Source organism: Bos grunniens, chromosome 14 (genome assembly GCF_055505025.1).
Source record: "Bos grunniens cultivar Pamir isolate PY7600 chromosome 14, Bosgru_T2T1.0, whole genome shotgun sequence".
NCBI lineage: Eukaryota > Metazoa > Chordata > Mammalia > Artiodactyla > Bovidae > Bos > Bos grunniens.
In genome coordinates, this window is record NC_141178.1 from 51,979,572 (window position 1) to 51,998,034 (window position 18,463).

An 18,463-nucleotide genomic window follows, 5' to 3' on the forward strand; every position below is an offset into this window, starting at 1 on the left:
GTCACAGTGTTGTTCCTTTGCTCCTGTGGTCCCTAACTAATTTGCCTTTTCTTCTTCCTTCTACCTTTCGAAGGTTCTCTTTTTTTGTCTGAGTTATTTCCAAAGCTTTTTGTCATGTTTCGCGTGAGGAACTGGGAGAGACAGGCCTATAACCATCTTGCCTAGACCAGAAGGTCTCTATATATGCTTATATAGGCATAAGATCTCTCTGTAGAAGGGTACACAAGGAATTGTTTTCCTGGGGAGGGAACCTGGGGGCTATGAGGTAGGAAGGAGACTTTTTTCTTGCATACCTGTTTATGTGTTCTTCCCTGATGGCTCAGACAGTAAAGCATCTGCCTGCAATGTAGGGGACCTAGGTTTGATCCCTGGGTCAGGGAGATCCTCTGGAGAAGGGCATGGAAACCCACTCCTGTATTCTTGCCTAGAGAATTCTACGGACAGAGGAGCCTGATGGGCTACAGTTCATGGAGTCACAAAGAGTCTGACACGACTGAGCAACTAACACTTTCATTTTATGTGATCTCATGTTAATCAGGTGAATATATTATGTATTCAAAAACAAAATAAAATTTCTAGCTCAACCTTATTCAAGAGCACAACCAAGGATTACAACAGCGGTCAAGCGGCGTATAGATTCAACAGTTGGTAATTTTATTAAACTTCAGTGCCTTTTAATTTCACTGTATTGTCACTGCTTTGATCCAGATCCCTGAATATAAGAATAATATTCTCAGTGGATTTTTCAGCCTGCTCATACATTTTGAATAACTAGCAGAATACAAATGTGTAATTTAGTTAGAAGGAGAGACTTTTGGCAGCATACTAGTATCCTAATCAGCTGAAAAAATAATATTTGTATGACATTAAAACAAAATTAATAGGAAGACACTGATTACATGAAGAGACTTTAGGTTGTAATGATTAAACTTGCAAACTACTCAGCATAATTAGTGCCTTAATTAGGATATGACCTGAAATTTCAGTTTACAAAATAAAGGCAATTAAAAGTCACATTTGTAAAGTGGGCTCTAGAACTTACAGTTAGACATCACTTTTTTTCTCATTTTAGGAAGCATCTTTGTAGGTATTATGCTTATTGTGCATTTGCTTTGATTCCTAGTCTCACCCCCAGCACAATGTCTCAGCCCAGAGCCTTAAAGGTCAAGTTTAATGACCTTTCACCAAGGACATCTACGCACAGGAAGCCGAACAGCTTCTAGCCACACTCCAGGGTAACACTAGGGTGCAATGAAACAGCAAAGACTTTTCTAGCACATTAAGTTAAGTAAACTAGAAGTTTGATATTGACTTTGATCGAAATATACCATTTCACAGAACTATTTGGGTCCAAATGGCAGTTTTCACAGCTGTCATTTATTTTTCAACATGTGCTTCTTGAAGGCATTTCAGGGCCCAGAGCTTACCACATGGTGAAGGTTCTAATCCAAAGTCAAAGAATTTTCCATCAGTAGATAAAAATGGAGAAGTCAATAAATTTTGGTGGGCTAGTGATTTAGGAAAAAAATAATTTGGAATCCTACCTTCATTTCTCATGTCAAAATAAACTCCAAATGGATCAAAGATTGAATATAAAAGCAAAATTATAAATGTACTATAAGAAGATAATGGTTAAATATTTTTATAATATTACAATCAAGAGAGGCTTTTTAATCACAACAGATTAAGCAAAAGCCATAAAGGAAATGACTAACAAATTTGCCTACTTAAAGATTTTAAACTTCCATACAGCAAAAAAAAAAAAAAGTTTTCCTAATTCAAGACCAAATCAAGAAGTAACTGATTAAAATCTGAAACTTTCATTTGTCTTTTGATTCATTTTTCTTCTAAAGGCACAGTTTTATTTTTCAGTAAGTTAGGAAATAATTGGAAATATGCATTACCATTTATGTACAAGGATATTAACTATAGGGTAAAGTAAAAGAATTTACATGTTGAAAAATAGCTCGTGGGACTTCTCCAGTGGTCCAGTGGCTGTCTGCACTCCCAGTGCAGGGAGCCCAGGTTCGATCCCTGGTCAGGGAACTAGATCCCACATGCCACAACTAAGACCCATTGCAGCCAAACAAGTAAGTTAAAATGTTTTTTTAATGGCTTACCTTAAATTAATTAAGTTACAGAATAGCCTAGGTTACAGGCATTAAAAATCACAATATTAAATGGCACCTGTATTCACGATAGATCCTCTTTAAAAAGAAAGCTAATTAGTTGGTGGGAATATCAATTGGTATAGCCACTGTGAAAAACAGTATGGAGATTTCTTAGAAAACTAAAAATAGAACCGCCATATGACCCTGTAATTTCACTCCTAGGTATATATCTGAAAAAAAGCAAAATCTCTGATTCAAAAAGATACTTGCGCCCGGTATAGGGGTGGGAGAGTGGGAGGTGCAAACCACTGAATGTAAGTTAGGCTCAAGGATGTGTTGTACAACACAGGGAATAGCACCAATATTAGTAAGTGTAAATGGAAAGTAACCTTTAAAAACTGTATAAAAATAAAAAATTAAATAAAACAGAGAAAAAAATTATGTTTTCCTAAAATATAAAAGGCACGGATCTGGAAAAAAATTGAAGAATGCAAAAATACAGTAAACTAGTGACTATAACACAAAAGAAGCAGACTCACAGATATAGAGAACAAACTGGTGGTTATCAGAGGCTGAGATGGGGACAATGTAGGGGTTGTATTATCTAGATATTTTTTTAAAGACTGGAAGAAAAATTTCAGTGATTGTCAGTAGAGGTAAAATTATGGATAAATGTTATTATCTTCATTTTTAGTAATTTCCAAATTTTGCAAAATAATTATACTTAATCCTTTTTAAAATTCCTTGACGCTTTTAAGAAAAAGTTATTTCAGTTTTTCCCAAAAAGAGCTAAGTTGGAACTAGATCAGATATGAAAGATCAAAATGGAAGACTTGAAAAGCATAGCACAATACAGCAATTGCAAGAAACCCCCCTTTATTTTTTAAAACCCTCTGCCATATTTGGTGGTGCTATCATGTCAGTTAACCACAATTCCTGGTCATTTGCAGTGTCTGTCTGTCTGTCTGTCTCTCTAACAACATAGGCCTAGAACCCAAGACTACCTTTCCAGCATAAAAGGTATGCTGGAAAGGTATTCTTTCATAAAACCAGCGTCATGCTTTCTGTTCCCAGCTGCTCAGCTGTAGAATAGGGAATGGAACAAGAGTTCCAAAGCTCTGATTAGCAGGCCTCAGCAGGAAGCTTATGTCTCTGAGCCTCACCAATTACAACATAGCTATCACTAGTAGTACAAGGAATGCCATCATTGAACTTCCTCTGTACCTGTAGGTCTTCTTAATTTCTTCATTTGATGCTCCCTTATGCAGACCAAGAATTTCATACAGAGCTTTTCCAGATGTTGACATTGTCCGCTGTCGTTGGTTAGGTATGTTACATGCCATTTTCTCAAACTGCAAAACCAAAGAGGGAGATGGCTGTGAAGGTTATGCATGCCAGATCTCTGAAGGGAAGATAGTTTGTTTCTGAGTGTTTGTAAAATGTTGACCTGAAGTACATCTTTGTGTCAGCTGCAAAAGGAGGGGAGAAAAGGATTAGGAAAGCCAACACTAGAGCTCCAGGTCAGGGTCCTAAGAGCTACACGCAGTCATGCAAATGGAATATGGCTTTGTCCACATGGCTAAATAGAAGCAAGATGTTATCTAAATAGCCAGCTAACTTATAGTTGTTAAAAACCGATCCTCTCAGGTCAGGCATATGTAGATTTTTTTCTGTCAGGATTTTTTTGGTTAGCATTTGTCCTTTTTAAAATATCTTTTCCAAATGTAGCCAACAACGGAAATAATCATCTATTTTACTTTGACTCTATTGGCATAGCCATGGTTAGAGTATGAGTTCTTATAGACAAACAAAAAACTAAAACCCAACATTTTGTAAGTATCAAAAACAAAATAGAACACAACGTTCCTAGTCTCATCTGAGAGCCTGGTTAGACCATCTCTGCAGCTATGGGGTACTGAGTCCCCCCACAGTGCTCATGAGCTCTATATCCAAGATAGCTCCTCTCGCTGTGGTCTGTACAGAAAGGGTTGTGTTGCCCCATGTCCCATGAGCTGCCTTTTGCTGTTTTCTGGCTGTGGGGGGAAGCACGGAGAAGCAAACACACTGGGGCATTCCTGCATCCATCATGTAGTCTTGCCAAGCCTAATGTCTTCACTCGGAATACAAGGATAATAAAGCCCACATCATAAGAGTATCTTAAGGATTTAGAAATAATGCAGATAATGTACTGAGGACATATTGACTTTAAAGAACTATTTCTATTAGCGGAGGCACAGTGTATAATTCAGAGTGTGCATGGCATTCTGCCTATAGGTCTGAATATAGGCCTTGCCATGACCAGCTACATGACTATCCCTATCTATAAATTGGAGACCAAAAAAGTACTTAAATTCATAGAGCTGTCATAAGAATTAAATGAGTTAATATATTTAAAAGATACTAATGTTCATAGCAACATTATTCATAAAAGTCAGATAAATGAAAATGTGGTATATATATACAAAGCAATATTATTCAATTATAAAAAGAAATAAAATTCTGACATATGCTATAATAAAATGAACCTTGAAAACATTAAATGAAATAAGCCAGTCACAAAAGGACAAACATTGTATATGATTCCTCTTATATGAGTACCTAGAACAGGCGATGGTGATGGTTAAATATCACAGAGATTTTACTTCGTGTCATTGAATTGTGCACTTTAAAACAAAATAGTAAACTTTGTTATATTTCATCACAAAAACAAAACAAGATAAAAAACAAAACTACTTAGATTGCAAGCTCCTCTGACCAGAAGTTCCTTGAAAATTATCATCTGTCTTCCAGCTTCGGGCTTTGCGCATCAAGTGCTGTAAGAGTGAATAAATGTGGATGAATGAACGTGCCAGGGCTCAGGAGATGGTGTCAGGGCTGGGGAGACTCTCATGTTCCACACAAGGAGCCCCTGTGACAAGAGTGAAGCTGCAGACCCAAACGGCATATCCCAGGGACGGGTGGGCTTGGTTGAAGCCAACCTTCAAGCTCTGCTCCCACCAGACTAGACTGAACCAACACAGATAAGACCAGAGCCTTCTGGATGTGCCTGGTGGGTTCCAGTGGTCTTAGAGGCCCTTGAGATTCCAGTATGGCACAGCGAGCACTTGTGGTCCTAAGTAATTCAATTAAGAACAGAGTGAAGAACTTTGAAATGTTTTTGTGAGCATCTAGCTCCTTGAGAGGAGAAAAGGAAGCTGGTGCTGAAGAAAGTCAGACCTCAGTCAAAAATCCTGTAGACCCCAAGGCACTGCGGCACGAACTGACTTAACAGGGACAACACCCCGAGGACAAAGTCTCGTCTGGCGGCGTGACTATGTTGTCTCCTTTCGGTTAGCTGGCCATGCAAGTCGCGCTTCCAGAGGCCAGAGAGGCCCTGGTCCCTAGTGTCTGGTACACACCAGGACAAGAGGAGGAATTCTAATTCTGCCTGCCACTAAACAAAGTCTGGGCTTCCCAGGTGGCACCGGTGGTAAAGAATCCACCCACCACTGCAGGAGAGGCAGGTTTGATCCCCGGGTCAGGAAGATTCCCTGGAGGAGGAAATGACAACCCACTGCAGTATTCTTGTCTAGAGAATTCTGTGGACAGAGGAGCCTGGCAGGCTACAGTCCAAGGGTTCTCAAAGAATCAGACATGACTGAGCACACCCACACAAACAAAATCTAGCAGATATTCAAACTGACTGGCAGCCACGCAGTAAATCATAGCACATATTCTAGTTACTGCTCCACCTTACCTTTCTCACCTTCCATCACAATTTCCCTAGCAGATAAATAATTCAGGACTGGGGGCTGGGTCATTCATCCCTGTGTTCCAGGTCTGCAGTTCAGCCCTCTCTTGGAACCACAGCCCAGCTGAGTATTCACAATTGAAGGAAAAATTGCCTGACACCTTCCCTACTTCCTTTCCTGTCCCCTCTTTCCTGCTGCCACCTCACATATAAACTCAGGACACTGAAACTCTGCCCTACACTTCACCTAAGGGCTCCCAGAAATGAAGACAACTGGCAGACTACTTGCCATGAATGAATGGGATTTGGAAAGTACAGATTTCTGTGTGACTTGGTGGGCAAGGAATAAACCACAGTAATTATACTTGTCTCTGAGATTGTAAGGTCTCACTGGGTAGCAAGATCCCTAAGTCACTAAGACTATGATTCAAATCCTAAGACCATAGAATATGGAGTTATAGGTGATCTAAGCCAACTTGGATGACCTTAGATGGTCATCTAATACAAGAGATGCAAGTTTGATCTCTGTGTCAGGAAGATCCCCTGGGAGGAGGAAATAGCAACCCACTCCAGTATTCTTGCCTGGAGAATCCCCATGGACAGAGCAGTCTGGTGGGCTACAGTCCATAGGGTCACAGAGTCGGACATGACTGAGCGACTAAGCACAGCACAGGACAGGCCAACTTAACAAAGGCCTGCTGGGGCCTTCTGACCAGAGATCATTGTAGTCGACTAGACCAGGAGTAGGTACCTTACCCAAACCAAGTCAGAGTCCTTCCCTAGGTTTCTTTATTTTTTTGGATGTAGAACAATCTCTCATGGTAAAAACCTGTCAAATGTAAATTTTTGGTATTGTTGGCTGGCCTGAAAGGAGAGAGATTGAAACAGACCTGCAGAGGACGAGCAGTGGCAAGAGACGGAGATAGAACCTAGATGGGGTTCGGGTACACTTGCAACTCCTTGTCTCCCACAGTTTGTCAATTAATTCTTCCTTGGATTGAGCCAGCGAAATTCCTCCGTATACACAAATTTATATACATTGTTTTCTTTTGAGTATATTTTCGCTAGATACTGGTCAACCAACATTGCTTAGTGTCATGTACCTCAATATTTCCTTTTAGACAACATCTAAGAAAAAATAGTCGGTCAATAGTTTGGTCAGAGTTGTTAGTAGTTGGTTTATTCTACAAACGGAAATATAAAGGAACACAAAGACTGCAAGTTTGCTTTTTTGTGTGTCAAGCAACAACCTGTTATTTTTCTGTGCCCTTGGTGAGCTAGAAACCAGACTCTTCATATATTATTAATGTAGATAACATTTAGTGTCAAATTCAATAGAGCCATACATTGAAACCCTTGTTTCAATTTGTGAAAATAAAGACATTATGCTAAGAACCTACTAACTACAGGACAATAGTCCAAATATCTGCTAAAAACTCTCCTTAAACTTAAATAATAGAGCTATACCCTTGTTTAATGCCTTATATAAAATATAATTTTTATGAGTTCTTTCTCTTAGTCTTTTGAATGCTCATATTCCTATGCAAAATTCAAGTCTTTATTCATAGTCTCTCATCTATACTATCCAATGAAGAAAAAATTGTTATGCAAAGTTATTAAGTAATTGAATTTTGATCATGATAGGTACATGATGCTTAGTCTTCTGAACTTAAATTACTTTCTAGCTGCATTTGTGTTAGTCACTCAGTCGTGTCTGACTCTTCGCAACCCCAGGGACTATAGGCCACCAGGCTCTTCTGTCCATGGAATTCTCCAGGCAAGAATACTGGAGTGGGTTGCCATTCCCTTCTCCAGGGTATCTTCCCACCCAGGGGGTTGAACCTGGGTCTCCTGCATTGCAGCCAGATTCTTTACCATCTGAGTCACCTAGCTGCATTACAATCCATGAATATCATAATTTCTTAAAGCACTGACCACTGAACAGTCACTACCAAACCACATTCACCTGTCTCTTGATAAAGATACAATTGAAAGAAGGCTCAGTGCTCCAGTAGTGACAAACATCCAATTCAAAATAAGCACATATTTTAAAGGTACTAACTCGAGGAGTCCTACAAATGCTGTGCTAAAATTTTCATGTTGACATGAAATGTTTCCTTCAGAATAAAAGAAGTTTCACCTCTATCTATTATGTGAATTCTGAAAATGGAAAAAAAGAAATCAGACTCTTCCTTTCTTGGCAGGGCCCCTTCACTGCTGAGAAAGTAAAATATGAGCAGAGGAGATTAGATCATTAAACAGTAAAAACACTTTTGATGGCTGTGATTGGAGAAACCAACACGTTTTCCCATTTTTTACTACATCTGTAAACTCTCTATAGAAATCTATTTACTGGAGCAAGATCTTATTCAGAGAGCATTGTATCTTAAAGCTAAACACACATCCAAAATGCTAAGCCTATATTTTAAAGTATTAACTCTCCCTAGTGTGATTACAATTTGTTATTGAAAAATAATTACCTCTTGACTGTACTGGTACTTATATAAACAGCATCCTGAAGTCAAGACAACTTGGAATGTCACAAATAATCCCCAGTACCTGTTCGTATAACTCCGATCCTGTGTTTTCAAACAGGAACAACTTGCTGTTTTCAACTGCTCTGGAAATAGGTGTGCAAAGAGATAAAGAAAGGCAGCAACAAAAGGAACTATTTCATACCTGTTCCACTCTTTCAGAGTAAATGGCTGCCTCTTTCCATTGTTTCCACACGAGCTTAAGCGAATCAATGGCGTCGAGTTACTTTTGATTTGCTACTCTATCAGCCAATAGATTATCCCTCTGGAAAACACAACAGAGAGAGAATAAAACATGCATGAACTTGAAGGTTGCCATTACAAGGCATATCCAGTGATACCAAAATACATGCTGTATCTGTGTATCTAATCGGATCATTGGTCAGCTGGTGCTGGGCTCAACCAAATGCTGGTATGAAACTTCCTCCAGGTTTCCACCAGAACTTTCAATCAAGAAAATGGGCTATCCCCTGACATGCAAACTGGGTTCTTTTAATTTTTTTTATTGAGATATAGTTGACATATTTAATTCATTTTGGGTGTACAATGTAATGAATCAATATTTGTATATATGAGATCACCAAGTCTGATTAACATCCATCACCATACATAGTTACAAATTTTTTTTCTTGTGATGAAAACTTTTAAAATCTTCTCTCTTAGCAACTTTCAATAGGCAATACAGTATTATTAACTATAGTCACAATGCTGTACATCTTTATCACTCATGTTTATTTTGTAGCTAGAATTTTGTACCTTTTGACCACCTTCAACTGTCACCACCGCTACATTACCCATCCCCCCACCGCCCCCACTTTGCTTAAGGCAGCCACCAACCTGATCTCTATATCTGTGAGCTCAGGTTATTTTCAAGTTCCACATGTAAGTGAGATTACATGGTATTTGTCTCAGTTATTTCACATAGCATGATACCCTCAAGATCCATCCATTGTCACAAATGGCAGGATTTCCTTTTTTTATGATTAAGTGCTATCTACCATATTTTCTTTATCCACTGATACACACTTAGGTTGTCTGCATATCTTGGCTATTGTAAATAATGCCGCTATGAACATGGAGGTGCAGGTGTCTTTTTGAGTTAATGCTTTTATTTTCTTCAGATAAATACCCAGAAGTGAAACTGCTCAATCACGTGGTAGTTTTTTAAATTTTTTGAGGTACTGTTTCCCGTAGGCGCTGCACCAGTTTGCATTCTTATCAACAGTGCACCAAGGGCTCCCTTTTCTCCACATTTTCATCAGCATTCGTTACAGACATTTTGATGATAGCCAGTTTGACAGGTGTGAGGTGACAGCTTACCGTGGTTGTGACTCGCATTTCCCTGATGATTAGTTATGTTGCACACCTTTTCATGTACCACCTGTGTGCCTTCTTTGAAAAAATACCTGTTCAGATCTTCTACCCACTTTTAATTGGATTGCTTGCTTGCTGTTTTGCTGTTGATTTGTATGAATTCTTTATATATTCTAGATATTAACCCATTGTCAAATATATGATTTGCAAATACTTTCTCCCATTTGGTAGGTTGCTTTTTCATTTTGTTGATGGTGTCCTTTGCTGCGTAGAACGTTTTTAGCTTGATGTATTCTCACTTGCTTGTTTTTGTTTCAGTCTTTGCTTTTGATATCAAATCCAAAATATTGTCACCCACACCAATGTCAAAAGGTACTTCCAAACCTACATTTTCTTCTAAGAGTTTGGTTGTTTCAGGTCTTACATTCAGCTTTTTAATCTATTTTGAGTTGATTTTTTGCATATGGTGTAATATAGTGATCCAGTTTCATTCTTTTGCATGTGGCTGTCCAGTTTTCCCAACACCATTTATTGAAGAAACTGTCCTTTCCCCAGTGTATATTCTTAGCTCCTTTGTCATAGATTAATTGACCATATGAGCCTGGCTTTATTTCTGGGCTCTGTATTCTGTCCCACTTATCTGTATGTCTGTTTTTATGCCAATACCATACTATTTTGATTACTATAGCATTATAATATAGTTTGAAATCAGGGAGTGTGATACCTCCAGCTTGGTGGTTCTTTCTGAAGGTTGCTTTGGATATTCAGGGTCAAGTTGAGTTCTTTTAAATTTTATTTTCCTTTGGTCTAAGGCTAATACTAATCAATTGCTTTAAAATTGCTGGAAGGACCATATAACGTTAGTAAGGGGAAAACTACAATTTTTCACTACATTAATTCAACAATTTTCATATCTGAACATTTTGCTCTAATCTTAGTTAATAGGCATTGAGGTGACTGAAGTGGTTTTAAGAATTAGAGACTTCTTGTTAAAACTCTTATGTAACATAAAAAGATCACATGAGAGAATAGTTCCCTGTGATTTTGAGTAAGGTCATAAAGATTGAAAAAGGGTTAAATGAGACAGGTGTTACTCTTAAATTTTGCAAAATGGGATCTTGCTCCTGAAGTTGACAGTAGAGTTTAAGTTTGCTTATTAGCATGACACACAACAAATTCTAGTGCTATTTTGTGCAAATAGTTCAGAGCGCTCTCGCTTCTAGATAGCATTGTTAATTTTTTTTTCAGATACAATGGTTATTTCTCATAGATCCTGATTTCCAGCCAGAGTTTAGGAAGCAGCCCATCATCATGCAAAGAAATGGGGTAAGGATGTGGGGGAGGGGCGGTGTGGAACTAAAGACATTTAGAAATAAATACCGAAGTTCCAGCATCACTTCAGCTTAAGAACAATGTCCTTAAAAAAAAAATGAAGTGTAGTTAATTTACAGTATTGCATTAGTTTCAAGTGTATAGCATAGTGATTCTGCTATATATGTGTGTGTGGATATTGAGATATATATGTATATATATGTGGGAAGCCCATATAGATATACATATGTACGTATGTATCCTTCTTCAGATTCTTTTCCATTATAGGTTATTAGAAGATACTGAGTATAATTCCCTGTGTTATAATGTAGGTTCTTGTTGTCTACTTTTTATATAGTAGTATATACACATTAATCCCAAACTCCCAATTTATCTCTCTCTCACACACCCCACTATTCTCTGTGGGTAATTATACATTTGTTTTCTATAGGAGTCTATTTCTGTTTCATAAGTGAGTTTGTATCACTTTTTTAGATTACACATTTAAATGATGTCATATGATATTTGTCTTTTGCTGTCTGACTTACTTCACTTAATATGATAATCTCTAAATCCATCTATGTTGCTGCAAATGATATTACTTCATTCCTTTTTTATGGCTGAGATATTCATATGTATATATATGATATGTCACATCTTTATCTATTCATCTGTCAGTGGACATTTAGGTTGCTTCCATGTCTTGGCTGTTGTAAATAGTGCTGCTATGAACTTTGGGGTGCTTGTATCTTTTTCAGTTAGAATTTTCTCTGGATATATGCCCAGGAGTGGGATTACAGGATCATATGGTAACTCTATTTTTATTTTTTTAAGGAACCTCCTTACTGTTCTCCATAGTGGCTGCACCAATTTACATTCCCACCAACATTGTAGAAAGGTTCCCTTTTCTCCACACCCTCTCCAGCATTTATTATTTGGAGACTTTTTAATGATGGCCATTCTGACTGCTTTGAGGTGATACTTCATTGTAGCTTTAATTTGGATTTCTCTAGTAATTAGCAATATTGAACATCTTTTCAGACTCCTGTTATCATCTGAATGTCTTCTTTGGAGAAATGTCTATTTAGGTCTTCTGCCCATTTTTTGATTGGGTTGTTTGTTTTTTGACATTAAGCTGTATGAGCTTTTTGTATATTTTGGAAATTAAGCCCTTGTCAGCAGCATTGTTTGTAAATATTTTCTCCCAGTCTATAGATTGCCTTTTTTCTTTTGCTTATGGTTTCCTTTGCTGTCCAGAAACTTTTAAGTTTAATTACAAGGACAAAAGCTCTAAGTTTATAATTTTTTAAGTATTGCAAAACTCTTAGGTGAAGTAGAACTGTACTGTTTTTCAGAGAGAAAACATAGTTTCTTATTCATCTAGTCATTCACCATTTGGTTACCTACTAGATCCCATCATTGCTTAAATGCTAGAAATACCCTGGTAAACAAAAATACAGACTCTGGGTTTGTGGTTTACAGAGTTGCAACCTACTAACAGAGATAGATATTATTCAAATGATTGCTCAAATAAATATAAGAATTTGGAGACGTGTTACAAGACCATGTAAATGTTAAGACCATACAAAGGAAGATCAGGAAAAGCTTCCCTGAACTAAAATAGCCAAGCAGATATCTGAAAAGAACCAAATGACTGGGTTTGTGTACTTCTCAAGTATACTTGAGAAGCAAGTATACTCTAGGCAGGAGGAAGAGCATATTCAATGGGCCTAGGCACGTAAATTGAAGAAGTAAAACATTCATCCTGAGGTGCGCTCTAACACATAGAACGTCCGCACATGCCTATATATGTATGGCTTCTGATATATAATCTGAAGATATAGCAGGAAATTCTGCTTAAACAAGTGAGGCTTTCTAGAAATGGTGACGTTTAAATGATGTTTGTTAAAGGACATAACTCATGGGAAGAACATCAATAACTCCTTGATGCAAAATGCACTAAATGTACTGTAAAAGCAGTATAATCATTGAAGTTTGAAGAGGAGAATTTAGAAAATATTCCAAGATGAAGCAATGTGGCCTTTCTGTAAGTTAAAAAATTGGAGAGAAAAGTCTATGTGTGTGTGTTTGTATTGGGGGATGGGACACTACATACTAATTTTCCCTGTGTATTCTATTTATGGGCTTCCGAGGAGGCGCTAGTGCAGGAGACGAAAGAGATGTGGGTTCAATCCCTGGGTGGGGAAGATCCCCTGGAGGAGGGCATGGCAACCCACTCCAGAATTCTTGCCTGGAGAATCCCATGGACAGAGGAGCCTGGCAGTATACAGTCCATGGGGTCACAAAGAGTGGGCCACAACTGAAGCAACTTAGCCCTCGTAGATGCACATTCTGTTTATGGGGTCTTCAGTATTCCCTTAGGAGCTCCTGGAGGCCTTTTATATACCTCTCTCAATTGCCACATAGGGTTAGGGCTATTATAATAAATGGCTAGTATCAATACATCAGCACAGAATCTGCAACAGGTACTAGATGAATTTTAATATTCAAACAAAACAACCTAAGAATCATAAATATTAGGGTACATAGTGTTTAATGTAAGCTACGTACATCAGCAGATGCAAACATGACTCTTTTTGAACATGTGATGTACAAGGGCATGTAGTTCCAACAAATAGTGTTAGTTGCTCAGTCATGTCTGACTCTTTGTGACTCCATAGACTGTAGCCCGCCAGCTCCTCTGTCCATGGAATTCTCCAGGCAAGAATACTGGAGTGGGTTGCCATTTCCTTCTCCAGGAGATCTTCCCTACCCAGGGATCAAACCCAGGTCTCCTGCATTGCAGGCGGATTCTTTACCATCTGAGCCACCAGGGAAGGCCTAATCTAAAAAAAATCTGAAGAACCCAATGCAATGAACAAAGGCATTATATTATTGCTATCTCTGTTACTATTATTACCCCACTACATTGTTGTTGTTATTATTGCTATTATATGGAATTCAGGTCACTTTTCAAAGGGAAGAGTTATCTGGGTAAAATTCATTCTGTTAAGTGAATTTAGAAAGGGAAAAGATACAATATTCCTTTGACTGTGTAAAATTAAGAGGTTATTGGCTACCAGTCCAGCAGCGCCTCAAACAAAATTACAGAACAATTCTGGCATTTCGGTAAAACCAAATGTTCATGTTTCAGAATGCAAATTGGTTAATTCCTATTACATTTCATAATTTTTCAAAGTTAAAAAATGTCCCTTTTAAAAAGAGGTTACAAAGAGGATGGAAATTTTAAAGTGCCTAAATCTATAAATATGAAGAAAGCATAGAATCATAGAAGGCTAAGGGGGATGGTAGCCACAAATCAAAAACCTACAACAGATATACAATTAAAGAGAAAGGAAAACAAGCACATCACCAAAAAAAAATTATTAAACCACAAGGAAAGAAACTAAATGAAAAAAATAACAGAGAACTACAAAAACAACCAGAAAGAAATATCAAAATGGCAATAAGTACACACCTAGCTATAACAATTCTGAATGTCAATGGACTAGATGTTTTAATAAGATAATACAGGGTGGCTATTTAGAAAAAAAGAAAAAGCCAGGATCTGTCTTATCAGAGACTCACTTCAGAAATAAAAACACACAGAGATTGAAAATGAGAGGATGGGAAAAGATATTTCAATATTTAATAAATGGATATTTAAACAATGGAAATGGCAAGAAACTGGGGATAGCAATACTCATAGCATAAAGAAACAGACTTTAAAACAAAGTCTAACAAAAGATAAAGAAGAGCATTATATAATGATAAAGGGATCAATATAAGAAAAGAATATAGCACTTATCAATACATATGTACCTAATATAGAAACACCTTAATGTATAAAGCAAATATTAATAGACATAAAGGGAGAAACTAACAAAACCACAATAGTAATAGAGGACTTTAACACCCCATTTGCATCAATGGACAGATTATCCAGACAGAAAATCAATAAGGAAATGGTCTTAAATGATATTAGACTAACTAGATTTAATAGATATCTACAAGGCATTCCATCTAAAAACAGAATATACATTTTTTTCAAGTACATGTGGAACATTCTCTATGATTGGTCACATACTAGGCCACCAAATAAGTCTCAACAAATATTAAAGGATAGAAATTATAAGAAGCATTTTTTCTGATAACAGTAGTATGAAACTTGAAATCAATTGCAGAAAGAAAACCAGGGGGAAAATGGAGACTAAACAACATGCTACCATAAAAACAATGAGTCAATGAAGAAATTACAGAGGAAATAAATCAGAAAATACCTCCAGACAAATGAAAATGGAAGCACAACTTCCCAAACCTATGGAATGCAGCAAAATGCAGTTCTAAGAAGGAAGTTTATAGTGATAGTCCTTGCCTATCTCAAGGACAAGAAACATTTCAAATAAACAACCTAACTTAATATCTAAAGGAATTAGAAAAAGAAAAACAAAGTCAGCAGAAGGAAGGAAATAATAAAGATCAGAGAGAAAATAAAGTAGATACCAAAATAAAAGAAAGTATCTGTGAAACCAAGAGTAGTCTTTTTTAAAAGACAAATAAAACTGATAAACTTTTAGCCAGGCTTATAAAAAAGAAACAGGACCCGAATAAACAAAATAAGAAATGATAGAGGAAAACATAACAACCAATAATATAACAAGGATACAAAATATCATAGAACACTATGAACAGTGAGTCCAATACATTGGATAACCTAGAAGAAATGGGCAAATTTCTAGAAACATACAACTCTCTAAGACTGAATCAGAAAGAAATAGACAATCTGAACAGACTGATCACTGGTAGTGAAATTGAATTTATAATTTAAAAACTCCCAGGAAACAAAAGTCCAGGACCAGACAGCTTCACGGGGGAATTTTACAAAACATATAAAGAAGAGCTAATACCTGTCCTGCTCAAATTATTCTAAAGAAATAAAAAAGAAGAGAAGAAAGCACTCCCAAATTCATTCTACTATTACCCTGATCCCAAAACCAGACAAAGACACTACAAAAAAGGAAATTAAAGCCAGTATCTCTGATGAATATAGATGCAAAAATCCTCAACAAAATATTAATAAGTTGAATTCAACAGTATGTTAAAAGAATCATACTTATACACCATGATCAAGTGGGATTTATTCCAGGGATACAAGGATGGTCCAGTATTTGCAGATCAAACAGTGTGATACACCACATTAAGACCTGGCTAATAGAAATTACATAATCATCTCAATAGATGCAGAAAAAGCATTTGACAAAATTCAACATCCATTCATGATAAAAATTCTCATCAAAGTTGTGGGTATAGACGAAGATATCCAGTTCCATCACTTTATGGCAAATAGATGAGGAAACAATGGAAACAGACACAGATTTTATTTTCTTGGCTCCAAAATCACTGCAGATGGTGACTGCAGTCATGAAATTAAAAGACATTTGCTCCTTGGAAGAAAGGCTATGACCAACCTAGACAGCGTATTAAAAAGCAGAGGCATCACTTTGCCAGCAAAAGTCCGTATAGTCAAAGCTATGGTTTTTCCTGTAGTCAGGTAAGGATGTGAGCGTTGGACTATAAAGAAGGCTGAGCACCAAAGAATTGATGCTTTCAAATTGTAGTGCTGAATAAGACTCTTGAGAGTCCCTTGGAAAACATGGAGATTAAACCAGTCAATCCTAAAGTAAATCAACCCTGAATACTCATTGGAAGGACTGATGCTGAAGCTGAAGCTCCAATACTTTGGCCACCTGATGGAAAGAGCTGATTCACTGGAAAAGACTCTGATGCCAGGAAAGATTGAGGACAAGAGGAGAAGGGGGTGGCAGAGGATGAGATAGTTAGATAGCATCACTGACTCAATGACTTTGAGCAAACTCCAGGAGATAATGAAGGACAGCAAAGCCTGGCATGCTGCAGTTCATGGGGTCCAAAGAGTTGGACGTGACTTAGTGACTGAACAACAAAACTTCAAACAGAATAAAGAGCATTTACATAAAAAAGACCAATAATGCAATTAGCATCATACTCACTGTGGACATTTGACAGCCTTTCCTCTAGAGTCAGGAACAAGACAAGGATGCCTACTATCACCATTTCTATTTAACATAGTATTGGAAATGCTAGCCACAGCAATCAGACAAGGAAAAGAAAGTTAAGGCATCCAGATTGGAAGAGGACTATATCTGTGACTATTTGCAGATTCTATGGTACTATTTCTAGAAAACCCTAAAGTCTCCAACAACAACAAAAAAACTGTTGAAACTAAATAACTTTGTAAATTTACAGGATACAAGATTGATATATAGAAATCTATTCCTTTTTGAAATAGTAATAATGAACTATCAGAAAGACAATTAAATTAAAATTAAATTAAAAAAATTAAAATTAAATTAAATTAAAAAAAAATCCGTTTTAAAATCACATCATAAAGACTAAAATATGTAAGAATAAACTTAACCAAGGAGATGAAAGATCTATATTCTGAAAACTGTAAAATATTAATGAAGGAAATTGAAGATGATACAAAGAAAATAGAAAGATATTCCATGTTCTTGGATTGGAAGAATTAATATTGTTAAAATGGGCATACCGCCTAAAGCAATCTACAGATGAAATGTACTCTCTATCAAAATACCATGACATTTTTCACAGAAGTTGAACAAGTAATTCTAAGATTTACATGAAACTACAAATGACACTGAATTGCCAAAGCAATCTTTAGAAAAAAGGGCACAGCTGGAGGTATCAAGCTCCCTTTCTTCAGGCTATACTCTGAAACTACAGTAAGCAAAACAGCATGGTACTGGCACAAAAACAGATATATTGATCAATGGGACAGAATAGAGAGCCCAGAAATAAACCCACAAGCTTATGGTCATTTAATCTACAACAAAGGAGGCAAGAATATACAATGGAGAAAAGACAGTCTCTTCAGTAAGTGGTGCTGGAAAAACTGTACAACTACATGTAAAAGAATGAAATTAGAACATTCTCTAACACCGTACACAAAAATAAACTCAAAATGGACTAAAGACCTAAATGTAAGACCAAATACTAGAAAACTCCTAAAGAAAAACATAGGCAGAACATTTTTTGACATAAATAGCAGCAATATCTTTTTGGATCTGCCTCTTAAGGCAAAACAAACAGAAGCAAAAATAAACAAATGGAACATAATTAAACTTAAAAAAGTTTGCACAGCAAAGGAAACCATTGACAAATGAAAAGACCACCTATGGAATGGGAGAAAATATTTCTAAATGGTGTGACTGACAAGAAGTTAATATCCAAAATATATATATTCAGCTTATACAACTGAACATCAAAAGACAAACACTTGATGAAAACTATGGGCAGAAGAACTGAATAGATGTTTTTCCAAAGAAGATATACAGATGACCTACAGACTTGAAAAAATACTCAATATCCCTAATCATCAGAGAAATGAAAATTGAAACCACGAT

At 36.8% G+C, this 18,463-nt stretch overlaps 1 protein-coding gene across 1 annotated transcript in view; it reads right to left on the reverse strand.

Annotated features, from left to right (window-relative positions):
• Nucleotides 1-8,646, reverse strand: part of DNAJC5B (DnaJ heat shock protein family (Hsp40) member C5 beta) — a 60,084-nt gene extending 51,438 nt beyond the window's left edge. Inside the window, exons 1-2 of the mRNA XM_086336785.1 lie at nt 8,521-8,646; nt 3,336-3,463 (exon numbers count right to left, since the gene is read on the reverse strand). Coding sequence (XP_086192911.1) covers nt 3,336-3,454 — 119 coding nt within the window. The 5' untranslated portion in view covers nt 3,455-3,463; nt 8,521-8,646. The remainder of the gene's footprint in view (nt 1-3,335; nt 3,464-8,520) is intronic.
• Nucleotides 8,647-18,463: the final 9,817 nt, after the last annotated feature.